Source organism: Oncorhynchus mykiss, chromosome 12 (assembly GCF_013265735.2).
Source record: "Oncorhynchus mykiss isolate Arlee chromosome 12, USDA_OmykA_1.1, whole genome shotgun sequence".
Classification (NCBI taxonomy): Eukaryota; Metazoa; Chordata; class Actinopteri; order Salmoniformes; family Salmonidae; genus Oncorhynchus; species Oncorhynchus mykiss.
In genome coordinates, this window is record NC_048576.1 from 98456230 (window position 1) to 98475174 (window position 18945).

The 18945-nt window shown below is 40.8% G+C and overlaps 1 protein-coding gene across 6 annotated transcripts in view; it reads left to right on the forward strand.

The window, feature by feature from the left end:
• LOC110487124 (syntaxin-binding protein 4) overlaps positions 1 to 18945 on the forward strand; it is a 138480-nt gene that overhangs the window by 30470 nt on the left and 89065 nt on the right. Inside the window, exon 1 of one of the 6 annotated variants that reach the window (XM_036939462.1) lies at positions 8706 to 9243. The exons of the other annotated variants lie outside the window; for them this stretch is intronic. Coding sequence (XP_036795357.1) covers positions 9197 to 9243 — 47 coding nt within the window. The 5' untranslated portion in view covers positions 8706 to 9196. Of the gene's footprint in view, positions 1 to 8705; positions 9244 to 18945 lie in introns of those variants that run through there. 6 annotated transcript variants of the gene reach the window in all.

Below are 18945 nucleotides of genomic sequence, written 5' to 3' on the forward strand. Positions count from 1 at the left end.
TTGCTCCCATTATACACTTAACTGTAAACAGGTCAGAGTGATCTCTCTGTCTCTCTCTCTCGCTCTCTCTCTCTCTCTCTCTCTCTCTATCTCTCTCTCTCTCTCGCTCTCTTTCTCTCTCTATCTCTCTCTCTCTCTCTCTCTCTCTCTCTCTCTCCCTCTCGCGTTCCTTTGCAATAAGATGAACCCATTTCATCTGCGCTGCTGTTGGGTGAATCACTAGGAGAGAACCTCCATCAGACCCAGGTGTTGCCCTCCCTGCCTGGGCTGGGTGGCTCTGGGATGGGCCTCTCTTAGAGATGGGTTGGAGGGAGGTCTTGTGTGTGTTTATGGGCCTATGCTTCTGTGTGATGTCTCAATGTGGACGGGATAATCCTATAATCTGATAACAACCCACTGTGCAGATTTGGTGATTAAAGTTCTGATGCAAACTAACGCTAGTTGCCATGGCTGCTGGATGGAGGAGAAGAGGTGAATAAATCTTGGTGTGTGTGTGTGTGTGGTGAGTCTGTGTGTGTGTGTGTGTGTGTGTGTGTGTGTGTGTGTGTGTGTGTGTGTGTGTGTGTGTGTGGTGAGTCTGTGTGTGTGTGTGTGTGTGTGTGTGTGTGTGTGTGTGGTGAGTCTGTGTGTGTGTGTGTGTGTGTGTGTGTGTGTGTCTTCTTCTGTTGTTTCTGTTCCTATCCCTATAATCCCAAAGTGTTTGTTTTCATCATCACAATAGTAGGTCTTCCTCACAGGAATTCTGATTCTGATTGACTTCATTTTAAACCACATTCAGACTGGCTGATGGAGACGGTTTCTGTAAGGTTTGTCATCATTTAATCCCACTTGAATAGACTTAAACAGAACAACAATACACCCATTGTATAGCCTGTCAATTTTCACACGATTTGTAGAATATGTTTAAATATGCACAATTATGAGTTGCTTATGTAATGCAGATAACCAACCTAAAAACATATTTGGTGAAGCTTGAACTGAGCTACCTGACTGACTGACTGACTGACTGACTGACTGACTGACTAGCCATTTGAACTGAGCTACCTGACTGACTGACTGACTGACTGACTGACTAGCCATTTGAACTGAGCTACCGGACTGACTGACTGACTGACTGACTAGCCATTTGAAATGAGCTACCTGACTGACTGACTGACTGACTAGCCATTTGAACTGAGCTACCTGACTGACTGACTGACTTACTGACTCGCCATTTGAACTGAACTACCTGACTGACTGACTGACTGACTAGCCATTTGAACTGAGCTACCTGACTGACTGACTGACTGACTAGCCATTTGAAATGAGCTACCTGACTGACTGACTGACTGACTAGCCATTTGAAATGAGCTACCTGACTGACTGACTAGCCATTTGAAATGAGCTACTTGACTGACTGACTAGCCATTTCCTTGTTGTGGTGTGTGGTGAAGGACTGACTGACTGACTGACTAGCCATTTGAACTGAGCTACCTGACTGACTGACTGACTAGCCATTTCCTTGTTGTGGTGTTGTGGTGAAGCAGTTTCTGTTATTAGATCCGACAGGAGGAAAACATCCCCACAGTAAACACTGGAGACACAGATGGATGGTTGTCGTCAGCTGTCTGAATTGAATTTCCACTATTTTACAGTCACAGTAGGCTGAAACTTGAAACACAACACCAAGGCCAGACAGCAACACGGAGGCCCTGCCGCTCAGTTTCAGCTTTGCGTTTCATTCTGTAAATATGCCGTAACATTTTACTCCTAACTGGCATTTTACAGTTAACTAAAATTTCTAGTAAACTGGTAAAAAATTTCCCGTTAACTGGTTGAACTGGTATTTACAGTCAGTATATAGTAATACAGTGGCTGGTACTTCAGCCCATTTCAAAGAATTCAGCTCAGTAGCTAACTAACCTCGTTCCCAGGCTCAGTTGCTGCTGAGGGTAGCCTAGTGGTTAGAGCGTTGGACTAGTAACTGAAAGGTTGCTATATCAAATCCCTGAGCTGACAAGGTAGAAATCTGTCGTTCTGTCCCTGAACAAGGCAGTTAACCCACTGTTCCTAGACCAGTTAATCCACTGTTCCTAGACCAATTAACCCACTGTTCCTAGACCAGTTAACCCACTGTTCCTAGACCAGTTAACCCCCTGTTCCTAGACCAGTTAACCCACTGTTCCTAGACCAGTTAACCCACTGTTCCTAGACCAGTTAACCCACTGTTCCTAGACCAGTTAACCCACTGTTCCTAGACCAGTTAACCCACTGTTCCTAGACCAGTTAACCCACTGTTCCTAGACCAGTTAACCCACTGTTCCTAGACCAGTTAACCCACTGTTCCTAGACCAGTTAACCCCCTGTTCCTAGACCAGTTAACCCACTGTTCCTAGACCAGTTAACCCACTGTTCCTAGACCAGTTAACCCACTGTTCCTAGACCAGTTAACCCACTGTTCCTAGACCAGTTAACCCACTGTTCCTAGGCCAGTTAACCCACTGTTCCTAGGCCAGTTAACCCACTGTTCCTAGACCAGTTAACCCACTGTTCCTAGACCAGTTAACCCCCCGTCATTGAAAATAAGAATTTGTTTTTAACTGACTTGCCTAGTTAAATAAAGGTAAAATAAATATAGCTTCCACAGAGAAAGAGGTGGCCAGTGGGCTAGATTAATAGCTAATGAACTACCTGGTACTAAACGGTTTGCAGTCACTGTTGTGTTCAGCCGTGTGATGTTTTCATCTTCTGACCTTCAACGGTAATGGCATTAGCCTACCAGCGAGTTTGTGGGAGTTCGCTAGCAAGCTGAGCTACGTTTAATGTGAATTTCATTATCAGCTTCCGTGGTACATTTGTTACTGTGAATCTTTTTCTAGTGAATCAACATAGACTGTGAGCTGAATGGAGACTCTACAGTAGTATCTAAGACCACAGTGAAATAGGAATCGCCATAGACAGTGAGCTGAATAGCATGGAGATTCTACAGTAGTATCTAAGACCACAGTGAAATAGGATTCGCCATAGACAGTGAGCTGAATAGCACAGAGATTTGACAGTAGTAAGCTCCTACGGTGTATTTTGGTGCTGGTCCTGTGTGGCTCAGTCGTTAAGAGCGTGACCATGGCAACGCCAAGGTCACGGGACCAGTTTCTGCTGGGATGGTAAACACACACCAAAAGTTTCCCCGCTCACTGTATTGTAAGGGCCTCTGGAGGAAAACATCTGTCAAGTAGCATACTGTAGCAATCCTCGCTAATAAGCCACTTTAAAATTCCCACCAATGTGGGTTTAACCCTATCGACGCGATTCATAGCTTGTTTGTCTTTCACGTAAGCGACCTGGGTCCCTGTCCCTCCATTCACTGTAATATATGATTTCATTGTTTTCCAGCTACACCCCTGCATACAGGGACCATTATTCACACAAACAGTGAATAGGGCAGAGTGAAGAGTAGTGGAATATGTTGATGTAAACAGTGTGTTGGTGTAGAGTTCAGGGCAGTCCTGTCAGTCTGAGTCTCATTATGATGGATAGAGGGGGAAACAGCAAGCACACAGGATTTGATAAACTGCCCTGTGTGCAACCCAGGTCCCTCTCTTCCTCTCTCTCCCTTCTTCTCCTCTCTCTCTCTCTCTCTCTCTCTCTCTCTCTCTCTCTCTCTCTCTCTCTTCCTCTCTCTCTCTCTCTATCTTCCTCTCTCTCTCTCTCTATCTTTCTCTCTCTCCCTTCTTCTTTCTTCTCTCTCTCTTTCTCTCTCTCTCTCTCTCTCTCTCTCTCTCTCTCTCTCTCTCTCTCTCTTTCTCTCTTTCTCTGTCTGTCTCTCCTCTCATTCTCTGACTCAGCTACACAGGCACAAGGGCACACACACACGTGCATGGCACACACAAACATGCACACACATCATTAATCACATGGTGGAAGTGTGTGCTTGTGTCTGTGTGTGCGTGTACGTGTTGCATGCTTACGTGTGTGAGTGATTGGCGATGTGTGATTCAGGATGGAAGAGTGTGTTTTTATTTCAGGTCCTAAATGAACCGTTGACAGGTGATTGTGTTTTTGTGGATTTACTGTAGTTGAAGCTGCTTTTAACCTTTTACTGCAGTGGGCTAAATCAGCGCCACACAGAGTGTTTCTGGGTAGTCTTAAACAAATCTACGTTGAAACAAAAGTATACACTTCACACACATGGTTATGGGCTTTAACAAAAGAAGACACCTGAACCATGTCAGATACAGAGTTGAAATGTATTACATGTTGAGTTTGCGTCCCAATATTACTCTTTATATATCTTGAACAAAAATATAAATGCAACATGTAACAATTTCAACACTTTTACTGAGTTACAGTTCAAGGAAATGGGTCAATTGAAATAAATAAATTAGGCCCTAATCTATGGATTTCACATGACTCGGCAGGGGCACAGCCATGGGTGGGCCTGGGAGGGCATAGGCCCACCACTTGGTAGCCAGGCCCATCCATTGAGGAGCCAGGCCGAGCCAATCAGAATGAGTTTTTCCCCACAAAAGGGATTTATTACAGACAGAAATACTCCTCAGTTTAATCAGCGGTCCAGGTGGCTGGTCTCAGACCATCCCACAGGTGAAGAAGCCTGATGTGGAGGACCAGGTGGCTGGTCTCAGACCATCCCACAGGTGAAGAAGCCTGATGTGGAGGACCAGGTGGCTGGTCTCAGACCATCCCACAGGTGAAGAAGCCAGATGTGTAGGTCCAGGTGGCTGGTCTCAGACCATCCCACTGGTGAAGAAGCCTGATGTGAAGGACCAGGTGGCTGGTCTCAGACCATCCCACAGGTGAAGAAGCCAGATGTGTAGGTCCAGGTGGCTGGTCTCAGACCATCCCACTGGTGAAGAAGCCTGATGTGAAGGACCAGGTGGCTGGTCTCAGACCATCCCACAGGTGAAGAAGCCAGATGTGTAGGTCCAGGTGGCTGGTCTCAGACCATCCCACAGGTGAAGAAGCCAGATGTGTAGGTCCAGGTGGCTGGTCTCAGACCATCCCACAGGTGAAGAAGCCAGATGTGGAGGTCCAGGCCTGGTGTGGTTACACATGGTCTGCGGTTGTGAGACCGGTTGGACGTACTGGCAAATTCTCTAAAACAACCTTGGAGGCGGTTTATGGTAGAGAAATGAACATTACATTCTCTGGCAACAGCTCACGTGGACATTCTTGAAGTCTGGATGCCAATTTCACGCTCCCTCAAAACTTGAGACATCTGTGGCATTGTGTTATGTGACAAAACTGCACATTTTAGAGTGGCCTTCTATTGTCTCCAGCACAAGGTGCACCTGTGTAATGATCATGCTGTTTAATATCTTCATTATATGCCACACCTGTCAGGTGGATGGATTATCTTGACAAAGGAGAAATGTTCACTAACAGGTATGTAAACAAATTTGTGCACAAAATTTGTGCGAATGGAAAAATGTTGGGATTTTTTATTTCAGCTCATGAAACATATATTATATTATATTGTTGTTCAGTATACATAACAGAAGACTAAAATATAACAAAACCGTTTGACATGTAACCACTGGATTGTCAGCATTTGATCTTATCCAATAGAAGGATTGTCATATTTTACTGTAGAAATTACATCACAATATGATAAAACATGGCCACCAAATCTGCCATCTGCCTCACACACACACACACACACACACACGCACACACACACACACACACACACACACACACACACACACACACACCACGTAGATCCCTTTAAATTGCAGTGCTTTCTCACAGAGTGTGAGCGTTCATCGACAGCATCGCGGCCAGTTGAAACTGCCTGTGCCATGGGAAAGGACGAGTGGGGACAGAGATGAACATTTAAACCAAGATGTTGACATGTTTCATTAGTGCGTCGATCATGTCTGAACTGCAGTCGTCTGTTGGTGCTGAATCATATTTAGGAACAGTATGTATATCTGGTCCTTCCCTCTCCGTTTCCAAGGACACGTTGTCTTGACTACAGGTTATTTATCTCTATCTGTGTCAACAAACACATTCTGGATGTCTTGGAAACCGTCCCCAGTTAGCCTGACTACATGTCTGGTTTCATGGTCACCAGCCCTACATGGTGGCCCTGCCAGTTGCCAGGCAACATGAAGTCAGTTTGGCTGAACTAGACTGGCAACCAGTTTGCTGTCTAGTCCTAACCCCGGTCTCTGGCCCTTGGTCAAGCCAGGATTCCCCCCCCCCCGTTGTTATAGCGAACCATGGCACTGTTTTTTACTTGACACATGTCCTGGTGTATGTTGTCTGGAACTAAATGTTTGCTGGCTTCTTGACCAGGGCTCAGATGAGATGTTAATGTCGATGTGACTTCCCTTCCACGATACACGCTGGCCCTGCCATTTGCCAGACTATAGGACGTCAGTTTGGCTGAGACACAACTAGACGGCAGCCACCGGTCTGCAAATTAGATTTCTGAAGAGAAAGTGTTGGGAGTGTTGTACGGTACTTCTGTCGTTCGCAGCATGGCCATCCTTGCCTCCTAACCCCATTCCCTGGCCCCTGGTCAAGGATGCTGCGTTGGGTCTTTGGCCCCTAGTCAAATCCACAGGATTACTCTGGGGGACTTCCAGTTCTAGTATCTCTGAGCTGCTCCAGTATGGTCATCACTATCTGGTCATGCTAAGGAGGATAGAAGTATGACTCTTTCTCTTCAAACAGCCCTAACCCTAGCCCTAACCCTAACCCTAACCCTAGCCCTAACCCATAGCCCTAACCCTAGCCCTAACCCTAACCCTAGCCCTAACCCTGACCCTAACCCCTAGCCCTAACCCCTAGCCCTAACCCCTAGCCCTAACCCTAGCCCTAACCCTTGCCCTAACCCTAGCCCTAACCCTAGCCCTAACCCTAACCCTAGCCCTAGCCCTGACCCTAGAGCTAGCCCTAACCCCTAGCCCCTAGCCCTAGCCCTAACCCCTAGCCCTAACCCCTAGCCCTAACCCTAACCCTAGCCCTAACCCTAGCCCTAGCCCTAACCCTAGCCCTAACCCCTAGCCCTAACCCTAGCCCTAGCCCTAACCCTAGCCCTAGCCCTAACCCTAGCCCTAGCCCTAGCCCTAACCCTAGCCCTAGCCCTAGCCCTAGCCAGAAGTTTATAGGAGTGTAGAATTGTAGTTGGTGCTGGCTATACTAAGTCAAGGACAGGTTGTGATGTGTCTGTGATGTGATCTGATGTCATGTCATGTGTCTGTGATGTGTCTGTGATGTGTCTGGGATGTCATGTGTTTGTGATGTGTCTGTGATGTTATCTGATGTGATGTCATGTGTCTGTGATGTGTCTGTGGTGTCATGTGTCTGTGATGTGTCTAATGTGATCTGATGGGATGTCTTGTGTCTGTGATGTGCCTGTGGTGTCATGTGTCTGTGATGTGTCTGTGAGGTTTAAGATTGCTGTTGTTCAGCTTCCCCTATTGTGTGTGTGAAGGGGATTTTAAGTAAACCCCCACTGTGCTGTGTAGCCAGCAAGGCACTCCAGGGTTTTAAGTAAACCCCCACCACTACCGATGTCTTGTCAGTCCTGTATCACCAAATACTTTACTGTCCTATATCACCAGACTTTACTGTCCTGTATCACCAGACTTTACTGTCCTGTATCAGCAGACTTTACTGTCCTGTATCACCAGACTTTACTGTCCCTTATCACCAGACTTTACTGTCCTGTATCACCAGACTTTACTGTCCTGTATCAGCAGACTTTACTGTCCTGTATCACCAGACTTTACTGTCCTGTATCACCAGACTTTACTGTCCTGTATCACCAGACTTTACTCTCCTGTATCACCAGACTTTACTGTCCTGTATCACCAGACTTTACTGTCCTGTATCACCAGACTTTACTGTTCCTTATCACCAGACTTTACTGTCCTGTATCACCAGACTTTACTGTCCTGTATCACCAGACTTTACTGTCCTGTATCACCAGACTTTACTCTCCTGTATCACCAGACTTTACTGTCCTGTATCAGAGAGTTAGGCTAGATGACCGTTCAATAGTACCTCTCTTATTCTCTGATTATCTTTCTTCCTCTCCCTTTGTATTGTGTTGTATTGTATTACGTTGAGTTGAGTTGAGTTGTGTTGTGGACTCAACGTAGATAGAGCTGTGTACAAATTATAATCCTGTTATTACCTAATTAATAGTCCAGACTGACTGGATCACAGAGAGAGAGACAGGAAGTGCTCTCCGGGCAGGATTCTCAGAACAGGATGACACACACACATCCACAGACAAACACGATCATGTGTGCAGACAGACGGATGGACAGACAGACAGACAGATGGACAGACAAGTGTACACTGAACGAGACACACACACGCACACAAACACAGATGCACCCCGGATCACATCACTACTCTAGTTTATAAGTAATATCAATGGAACTAATGTCTCAAGAGATTAAATGTTTGTGTCCAAATGGAGTGAGAAGGACTTTTGTTGGATCCGTCCACCACCTGGCTTTATTGTTAGTCAGCCAAATGTTATGTATTTCCAAACAGCAAACCCGAAACTTAACAGTTGTCTGGACCAGGGACATGTTGTGTTTATGCAACTCTATGCAACAAAAGGCTCACAATTGGACAGACAGCAGATGGTTAATGCAAAAGAAGAGCCATATAAAGCAAAACGTGACAGGCTTAGTCCTTATCCAACCCTATCAGGCCTCAGAGTGTCTCTGGTCCAGGCCTATGTCGGGTGGCTCCTGTAAAAGCAACCAAAGGTCCCTACAGAAGCTTTTCTCCTAACACCTAGGCTACAGCTGTCCATACATATGCCAACACATTCTTTAAACAAACTTTCAGACTGACCAACGGACGATAAAAAATATGTAATAATAACTTCTGAGTAGGCAACTAGAAAATGAACTTGATTGAGTTTTTGGTTTTGCTGTCTCCCGTTTCATTCCGTAAGAGAAGAGAAGCGCCATAAAAGAGAGATGTTTTTAATCAATTGAAGTCGGTGACGTTTTAGAACGTTGGAACGACGATCCGTTAAACTGCGCGCGGAATTAGAGTGCTGCAGGCAGACGATCATGTGGCTCGAGCGAAAGAAAGACCCCTGCGCGCTGAGCGGCTGAGAGCGCGGGCTTTGGACTCCGGAAGAAGGGCGATGGAATAGAATTCAACGTTGCCTGGCGACCGACCGACCGACCGACGGTCGACTGAACTATTGGGAGTCAATATGCCAACGTTTTCTGTCATGTACAAAGGAGCAGTTATCATTAGCAGGTAAACTCCGGTGAAGAGAGGAAGAGGGGAGCGGAGCAGGTGTTTGTGAAAGGATGATGATGTGCTTTACAAATCCGCTTTTTACCTTCTTGAACACGTTTTTTTTTAATATATATATATATAGGAATACTAGGCTATTATTAAAACCGTTGATGACCAGAATGTAATTTGTTTAGGCTGTCAATTTATTGAAAAACGGATTTTAAAGCGCGCCTTTGAATGATGCGTTTCAAAGCTGCTGTCCGTTTCTCCACCGCAGAAGCCCGATAGACAACAAATTATGTTTTGATAGTGCAATTCACTGTAGAATATATACTTTTTTTTTTTTGTGAACACAATATATAATGTAGTTTAAACGAATGTATTAGAAAAATGCACATTTCTTTGCAGGTTTGATCAATTACAATAATGTTTGGAGTTGTGTTGCGCCGGCTAAATTGTTGTTGATAAAGAACAAATGTAATACTAGTGTATTTTATCAAGTGTGTAGTTTATCTTTAGTGTATTTGACCCAGTGTGTAGTCTATCTTTAGTGTATTTTGCCCAGTGTGTAGTCTATCTTTAGTGTATTTTGCCCAGTGTGTAGTCTATATTTAGTGTATTTTACCCAGTGTGTAGTCTATTTTACCCAGTGTGTAGTCTATTTTACCCAGTGTGTAGTGTATTTTACCCAGTGTGTAGTCTATATTTAGTGTATTTTACCCAGTGTGTAGTCTATCTTTAGTGTATTTTACCCAGTGTGTAGTCTATATTTAGTGTATTTTGCCCAGTGTGTAGTCTATCTTTAGTGTATTTTACCCAGTGTGTAGTCTATATTTAGTGTATTTTACCCAGTGTGTAGTCTATATTTAGTGTATTTTACCCAGTGTGTAGTCTATATTTAGTGTATTTTACCCAGTGTGTACCCTATCTTTAGTGTATTTTACCCAGTGTGTAGTCTATATTTAGTGTATTTTACCCAGTGTGTAGTCTATTTTACCCAGTGTGTAGTCTATTTTACCCAGTGTGTAGTCTATTTTACCCAGTGTGTAGTGTATTTTACCCAGTGTGTAGTCTATATTTAGTGTATTTTACCCAGTGTGTAGTCTATCTTTAGTGTATTTTACCCAGTGTGTAGTATATATTTAGTGTATTTTACCCAGTGTGTAGTCTATATTTAGTGTATTTTACCCAGTGTGTACCCTATCTTTAGTGTATTTTACCCAGTGTGTAGTCTATATTTAGTGTATTTTACCCAGTGTGTAGTCTATTTTACCTAGTGTGTAGTGTATTTTACCCAGTGTGTACCCTATATTTAGTGTATTTTACCCAGTGTGTAGTCTATCTTTAGTGTATTTTACCCAGTGTGTAGTATATATTTAGTGTATTTTGCCCAGTGTGTAGTCTATCTTTAGTGTATTTTACCCAGTGTGTAGTCTATATTTAGTGTATTTTACCCAGTGTGTAGTCTATATTTAGTGTATTTTACCCAGTGTGTAGTCTATATTTAGTGTATTTTACCCAGTGTGTAGTCTATTTTACCCAGTGTGTAGTCTATTTTACCCAGTGTGTAGTCTATATTTAGTGTATTTTACCCAGTGTGTAGTCTATCTTTAGTGTATTTTACCCAGTGTGTAGTCTATATTTAGTGTATTTTACCCAGTGTGTAGTCTATATTTAGTGTATTTTACCCAGTGTGTAGTCTATATTTAGTGTATTTTACCCAGTGTGTAGTCTATTTTACCCAGTGTGTAGTCTATTTTACCCAGTGTGTAGTCTATATTTAGTGTATTTTACCCAGTGTGTAGTCTATTTTACCCAGTGTGTAGTCTATTTTACCCAGTGTGTAGTCTATATTTAGTGTATTTTACCCAGTGTGTAGTCTATTTTACCCAGTGTGTAGTCTATATTTAGTGTATTTTACCCAGTGTGTAGTCTATTTTACCCAGTGTGTAGTCTATATTTAGTGTATTTTACCCAGTGTGTAGTCTATTTTACCCAGTGTGTAGTGTATTTTACCCAGTGTGTAGTCTATATTTAGTGTATTTTACCCAGTGTGTAGTCTATATTTAGTGTATTTTACCCAGTGTGTAGTCTATCTTTAGTGTATTTTACCCAGTGTGTAGTCTATCTTACCCATTATGTAGCCTATCTTTAGTGTATTTTACCCAGTGTGTAGTCTATATTTAGTGTATTTTACCCAGTGTGTAGTCTATATTTAGTGTATTTTACCCAGTGTGTAGTCTATATTTAGTGTATTGTACCCAGTGTGTAGTCTATATTTAGTGTATTTTACCCAGTGTGTAGTCTATATTTAGTGTATTTTACCCAGTGTGTAGTCTATATTTAGTGTATTTTACCCAGTGTGTAGTCTATATTTAGTGTATTTTACCAAGTGTGTAGTCTATATTTAGTGTATTTTACCCAGTGTGTAGTCTATATTTAGTGTATTTTACCCAGTGTGTAGTCTATCTTTAGGGTATTTTACCCAGTGTGTAGTCTATATTTAGTGTATTTTACCCAGTGTGTAGTCTATATTTAGTGTATTTTACCCAGTGTGTAGTCTATATTTAGTGTATTTTACCCAGTGTGTAGTCTATCTTTAGGGTATTTTACCCAGTGTGTAGTCTATATTTAGTCTATTTTACCCAGTGTGTAGTCTATTTTACCCAGTGTGTACCCTATCTTTAGTGTATTTTACCCAGTGTGTAGTCTATATTTAGTGCATTTTACCCAGTGTGTACCCTATCTTTAGTGTATTTTACCCAGTGTGTAGTCTATCTTTAGTGTATTTTACCCAGTGTGTAGTCTATCTTTAGTCTATTTTACCCAGTGTGTAGTCTATTTTACCCAGTGTGTAGTCTATATTTAGTGTATTTTACCCAGTGTGTAGTCTATATTTAGTGTATTTTACCCAGTGTGTAGTCTATATTTAGTGTATTTTACCCAGTGTGTAGTCTATCTTTAGTGTATTTTACCCAGCGTGTATCCTATCTTTAGTCTATTTTACCCAGTGTGTAGTCTATCTTTAGTGTATTTTACCCAGTGTGTAGTCTATCTTACCCATTATGTAGCCTATCTTTAGTGTATTTTACCCAGTGTGTAGTCTATATTTAGTGTATTTTACCCAGTGTGTAGTCTATATTTAGTGTATTTTACCCAGTGTGTAGTCTATATTTAGTGTATTTTACCCAGTGTGTAGTCTATATTTAGTGTATTTTACCCAGTGTGTAGTCTATATTTAGTGTATTTTACCCAGTGTGTAGTCTATATTTAGTGTATTTTACCAAGTGTGTAGTCTATATTTAGTGTATTTTACCCAGTGTGTAGTCTATATTTAGTGTATTTTACCCAGTGTGTAGTCTATCTTTAGGGTATTTTACCCAGTGTGTAGTCTATATTTAGTGTATTTTACCCAGTGTGTAGTCTATATTTAGTGTATTTTACCCAGTGTGTAGTCTATCTTTAGGGTATTTTACCCAGTGTGTAGTCTATATTTAGTCTATTTTACCCAGTGTGTAGTCTATTTTACCCAGTGTGTACCCTATCTTTAGTGTATTTTACCCAGTGTGTAGTCTATCTTTAGTGTATTTTGCCCAGTGTGTAGTCTATATTTAGTGTATTTTACCCAGTGTGTAGTCTATTTTACCCAGTGTGTAGTCTATTTTACCCAGTGTGTAGTGTATTTTACCCAGTGTGTAGTCTATATTTAGTGTATTTTACCCAGTGTGTAGTCTATCTTTAGTGTATTTTACCCAGTGTGTAGTCTATATTTAGTGTATATTGCCCAGTGTGTAGTCTATCTTTAGTGTATTTTACCCAGTGTGTAGTCTATATTTAGTGTATTTTACCCAGTGTGTAGTCTATATTTAGTGTATTTTACCCAGTGTGTAGTCTATATTTAGTGTATTTTACCCAGTGTGTACCCTATCTTTAGTGTATTTTACCCAGTGTGTAGTCTATATTTAGTGTATTTTACCCAGTGTGTAGTCTATTTTACCCAGTGTGTAGTCTATTTTACCCAGTGTGTAGTCTATTTTACCCAGTGTGTAGTGTATTTTACCCAGTGTGTAGTCTATATTTAGTGTATTTTACCCAGTGTGTAGTCTATCTTTAGTGTATTTTACCCAGTGTGTAGTATATATTTAGTGTATTTTACCCAGTGTGTAGTCTATATTTAGTGTATTTTACCCAGTGTGTACCCTATCTTTAGTGTATTTTACCCAGTGTGTAGTCTATATTTAGTGTATTTTACCCAGTGTGTAGTCTATTTTACCCAGTGTGTAGTCTATTTTACCCAGTGTGTAGTGTATTTTACCCAGTGTGTAGTCTATATTTAGTGTATTTTACCCAGTGTGTAGTCTATCTTTAGTGTATTTTACCCAGTGTGTAGTATATATTTAGTGTATTTTGCCCAGTGTGTAGTCTATCTTTAGTGTATTTTACCCAGTGTGTAGTCTATATTTAGTGTATTTTACCCAGTGTGTAGTCTATATTTAGTGTATTTTACCCAGTGTGTAGTCTATATTTAGTGTATTTTACCCAGTGTGTAGTCTATTTTACCCAGTGTGTAGTCTATATTTAGTGTATTTTACCCAGTGTGTAGTCTATCTTTAGTGTATTTTACCCAGTGTGTAGTCTATATTAAGTGTATTTTACCCAGTGTGTAGTCTATATTTAGTGTATTTTACCCAGTGTGTAGTCTATATTTAGTGTATTTTACCCAGTGTGTAGTCTATTTTACCCAGTGTGTAGTCTATTTTACCCAGTGTGTAGTCTATATTTAGTGTATTTTACCCAGTGTGTAGTCTATTTTACCCAGTGTGTAGTCTATTTTACCCAGTGTGTAGTCTATATTTAGTGTATTTTACCCAGTGTGTAGTCTATTTTACCCAGTGTGTAGTCTATATTTAGTGTATTTTACCCAGTGTGTAGTCTATTTTACCCAGTGTGTAGTCTATATTTAGTGTATTTTACCCAGTGTGTAGTCTATTTTACCCAGTGTGTAGTGTATTTTACCCAGTGTGTAGTCTATATTTAGTGTATTTTACCCAGTGTGTAGTCTATATTTAGTGTATTTTACCCAGTGTGTAGTCTATCTTTAGTGTATTTTACCCAGTGTGTAGTCTATCTTACCCATTATGTAGCCTATCTTTAGTGTATTTTACCCAGTGTGTAGTCTATATTTAGTGTATTTTACCCAGTGTGTAGTCTATATTTAGTGTATTTTACCCAGTGTGTAGTCTATATTTAGTGTATAGTACCCAGTGTGTAGTCTATATTTAGTGTATTTTACCCAGTGTGTAGTCTATATTTAGTGTATTTTACCCAGTGTGTAGTCTATATTTAGTGTATTTTACCCAGTGTGTAGTCTATATTTAGTGTATTTTACCAAGTGTGTAGTCTATATTTAGTGTATTTTACCCAGTGTGTAGTCTATATTTAGTGTATTTTACCCAGTGTGTAGTCTATCTTTAGGGTATTTTACCCAGTGTGTAGTCTATATTTAGTGTATTTTACCCAGTGTGTAGTCTATATTTAGTGTATTTTACCCAGTGTGTAGTCTATATTTAGTGTATTTTACCCAGTGTGTAGTCTATCTTTAGGGTATTTTACCCAGTGTGTAGTCTATATTTAGTCTATTTTACCCAGTGTGTAGTCTATTTTACCCAGTGTGTACCCTATCTTTAGTGTATTTTACCCAGTGTGTAGTCTATATTTAGTGTATTTTACCTAGTGTGTACCCTATCTTTAGTGTATTTTACCCAGTGTGTAGTCTATCTTTAGTGTATTTTACCCAGTGTGTAGTCTATCTTTAGTCTATTTTACCCAGTGTGTAGTCTATTTTACCCAGTGTGTAGTCTATATTTAGTGTATTTTACCCAGTGTGTAGTCTATATTTAGTGTATTTTACCCAGTGTGTAGTCTATATTTAGTGTATTTTACCCAGTGTGTAGTCTATCTTTAGTGTATTTTACCCAGCGTGTATCCTATCTTTAGTCTATTTTACCCAGTGTGTAGTCTATCTTTAGTGTATTTTACCCAGTGTGTAGTCTATCTTACCCATTATGTAGCCTATCTTTAGTGTATTTTACCCAGTGTGTAGTCTATATTTAGTGTATTTTACCCAGTGTGTAGTCTATATTTAGTGTATTTTACCCAGTGTGTAGTCTATATTTAGTGTATTTTACCCAGTGTGTAGTCTATATTTAGTGTATTTTACCCAGTGTGTAGTCTATATTTAGTGTATTTTACCCAGTGTGTAGTCTATATTTAGTGTATTTTACCAAGTGTGTAGTCTATATTTAGTGTATTTTACCCAGTGTGTAGTCTATATTTAGTGTATTTTACCCAGTGTGTAGTCTATATTTAGTGTATTTTACCCAGTGTGTAGTCTATCTTTAGGGTATTTTACCCAGTGTGTAGTCTATATTTAGTCTATTTTACCCAGTGTGTAGTCTATTTTACCCAGTGTGTACCCTATCTTTAGTGTATTTTACCCAGTGTGTAGTCTATATTTAGTGTATTTTACCCAGTGTGTACCCTATCTTTAGTGTATTTTACCCAGTGTGTAGTCTATCTTTAGTGTATTTTACCCAGTGTGTAGTCTATCTTTAGTCTATTTTACCCAGTGTGTAGTCTATTTTACCCAGTGTGTAGTCTATATTTAGTGTATTTTACCCAGTGTGTAGTCTATATTTAGTGTATTTTACCCAGTGTGTAGTCTATATTTAGTGTATTTTACCCAGTGTGTAGTCTATCTTTAGTGTATTTTACCCAGCGTGTATCCTATCTTTAGTCTATTTTACCCAGTGTGTAGTCTATCTTTAGTGTATTCTACCCAGTGTGTAGTGTATTTTACCCAGTGTGTAGTGTATATTTAGTCTATTTTACCCCGTGTGTAGTGTATTTTACCCAGTGTGTAGTCTATCTTTAGTGTATTTTACCCAGTGTGTACCCTATCTTTAGTGTAATTTGCCCAGTGTGTAGTCTATATTTAGTGTATTTTACCCAGTGTGTAGTCTATTTTACCCAGTGTGTAGTCTATCTTTAGTGTATTTTACCCAGTGTGTAGTCTATCTTTAGTGTATTTTACCCAGTGTGTAGTCTATATTTAGTGTATTTTGCCCAGTGTGTAGTCTATATTTAGTGTATTTTGCCCAGTGTGTAGTCTATCTTTAGTGTATTTTACCCAGTGTGTAGTCTATATTTTGTGTATTTTACCCAGTGTGTAGTCTATATTTAGTGTATTTTACCCAGTGTGTAGCCTATCTTTAGTGTATTTTACCCAGTGTGTAGTCTATATTTAGTGTATTTTACCCAGTGTGTAGTCTATATTTAGTGTATTTTACCCAGTGTGTAGTCTATATTTAGTGTATTTTACCCAGTGTGTAGTCTTATCTTTAGTGTATTCTACCCAGTGTGTAGTCTATCTTTAGTGTATTTTCATAACGAGGATACAATAAACTACACTGTAATTCGAGTGTAGTCTACACAGCTCATCCGGTCAGTCACGCACCCCTCTCCATCTCTCCACGTGGGCAATGATGCAGAGAGATGGAATAGGGTTGGGTTAGTTGTGAAGACCACATACATACACAGCACTAATCTCTCCCTGCCAGCTTGTTAAAACACCACAGCCTGTATTGAGCTATTATTACACTACATGGTAGCCTATTACGGATGCATTTGGGAAGTTAATGCCAAAACCCAGTGTTATTGTATTATTTTGACCCTCTGTTAGACATTTGCTATGTAACAACGGTTCGTCCAATCTGACCTGAAACAGAACCAAAAAGGAAATCAGGATTTTAGTCTTAACTATCCCAAATCTCCAAATGAAAACGTTGAAAGGAGAATTAGTGGGGAATTTGGCAAGGCTGTTCAACGTGTTTACTTTGCAGTCCTGGTGCCAATATGAGCTGATTTTTCACAGAGAGAATAGACCAAATAGAAAATATATAGCCAGAATAGAGTTGGGATTGGTGGTAATAATAGAACAAATGGTTTCCTAAATGGTGCGTTTGGACTCTCGGTCCAGTGAGGGGCTACAGCTACAGTAGTCGATACTGGGTTGAGTCTGAAGCCATGGGTTTTGGATAAAGATATTGGCTAGTCATATTGTTTGGTTTTATTACTATGGGTCAAGGCTCCACGAGGACATACAGCAGATCCAAAACATGAGGGAAGAACCATCCAACCACAAGAATAACACTCCTGCTCTGGACATCAGAGAAGTAGATGATCTGTCCATGTCTTCTGCTCTGTGATTAGTGTACCGTGTTCCCCTCCTCTCTCCGATGATTTTCAGACATATTGCTTCCTGGCTGTGTTCACCTCCTCTCTCAGATTATTTTCAGACATATTGCTTCCTGGCTGTGTTCCCCTCCTCTCTCAGTTGAATTTCAGACATAGTACTTCTTGGCTGTGTTCCCCTCCTCTCTCAGATGATTATCAGACAGCTTTCTAGTCAATGGACAAAGACAAATCTGCTTTGTTTCTGTGTTGATTTGGGTTGTCATTTGGTGGCTACAGATTGTGTTTGGTTTATCAGTTGGGTCACAACGGTGTAACAAGGGTTAACAATTTGGTTCATAGTAGATCAGGGCTCTCCAACCATGTTCCTGGAGAGCTACTGTCCTGAAACCTACAGGAGGGTGGCTTTCCAGGAACAGGGTTGGAGTTAAAATCTATAGGAGGGTAGCTCTCTAGGAACAGGGATTGTAAACCTACAGGACTGTAGCTCTCCAGGAACAAGGTTGGAGTTAAAATCTATAGGAGGGTAGCTCTCTAGGAACAGGGTTGGAGTTAAAACCTACAGGAGGGTAGCTCTCCAGGAACAGGGTTGGAGTTAAAACCTACAGGAGGGTAGCTCTCTCCAGGAACAGGGTTGGAGTTAAAACCTACAGGAGGGTAGCTCTCCAGGAACAGGGTTGGAGTGTAAACCTACAGGAGGGTAGCTCTCCAGGAACAGGGTTGGAGTTAAAACCTACAGGAGGGTAGCTCTCTCCAGGAACAGGGTTGGAGTTAAAACCTACAGGAGGGTAGCTCTCCAGGAACAGGTTGAAGAGAACCACAGGGATTCCCCTCATTCACTGAATACCATAGTAGTAGAATGATGGATCAGTGTCTAGTATATTTGTATCTATGCTGTATGCTTATTACCAGATGGTTCAGTGTCTTGTATCTTTGTATCTACAGTTGAAGTCGGAAGTTTACATACACATTAGCCAAATACATTTAAACTCAGTTTTTCACAATTCCTAACATTTAATCCTAGTAAAAATTCCCTGTTTTAGGTCAGTTAGGATTACCACTTTATTTTAAGAATGTGAAATGTCAGAATTAGATTAGAGAGAATGATTTATTTCAGCTTTTATTTCTTTCATCACATTCCCAGGGGGTCAGAAGTTTACATACACTCAATTAGTATTTGGTAGCATTGCCTTTACATTGTTTAACCTGGGTCAAATGTTTCGGGTAGCCTTCCACAAGCTTCCCACAATAAGTTGGGTGGATTTTGGCCCATTCCTCCTGACAGAACTGGTGTAACTGAGTCAGGTTTGTAGGCCTCCTTGCTTTCACACGCTTTTTCAGTTCTGCCCACACATTTTCTATGGGATTGAGGTCACGGCTTTGTGATGGCCACACCTTTACTTTGTTGTCCTTAAGCCATTTTGCCACAACTTTGGAATTATGCTTGGGGTCATTGTCCATTTGTAA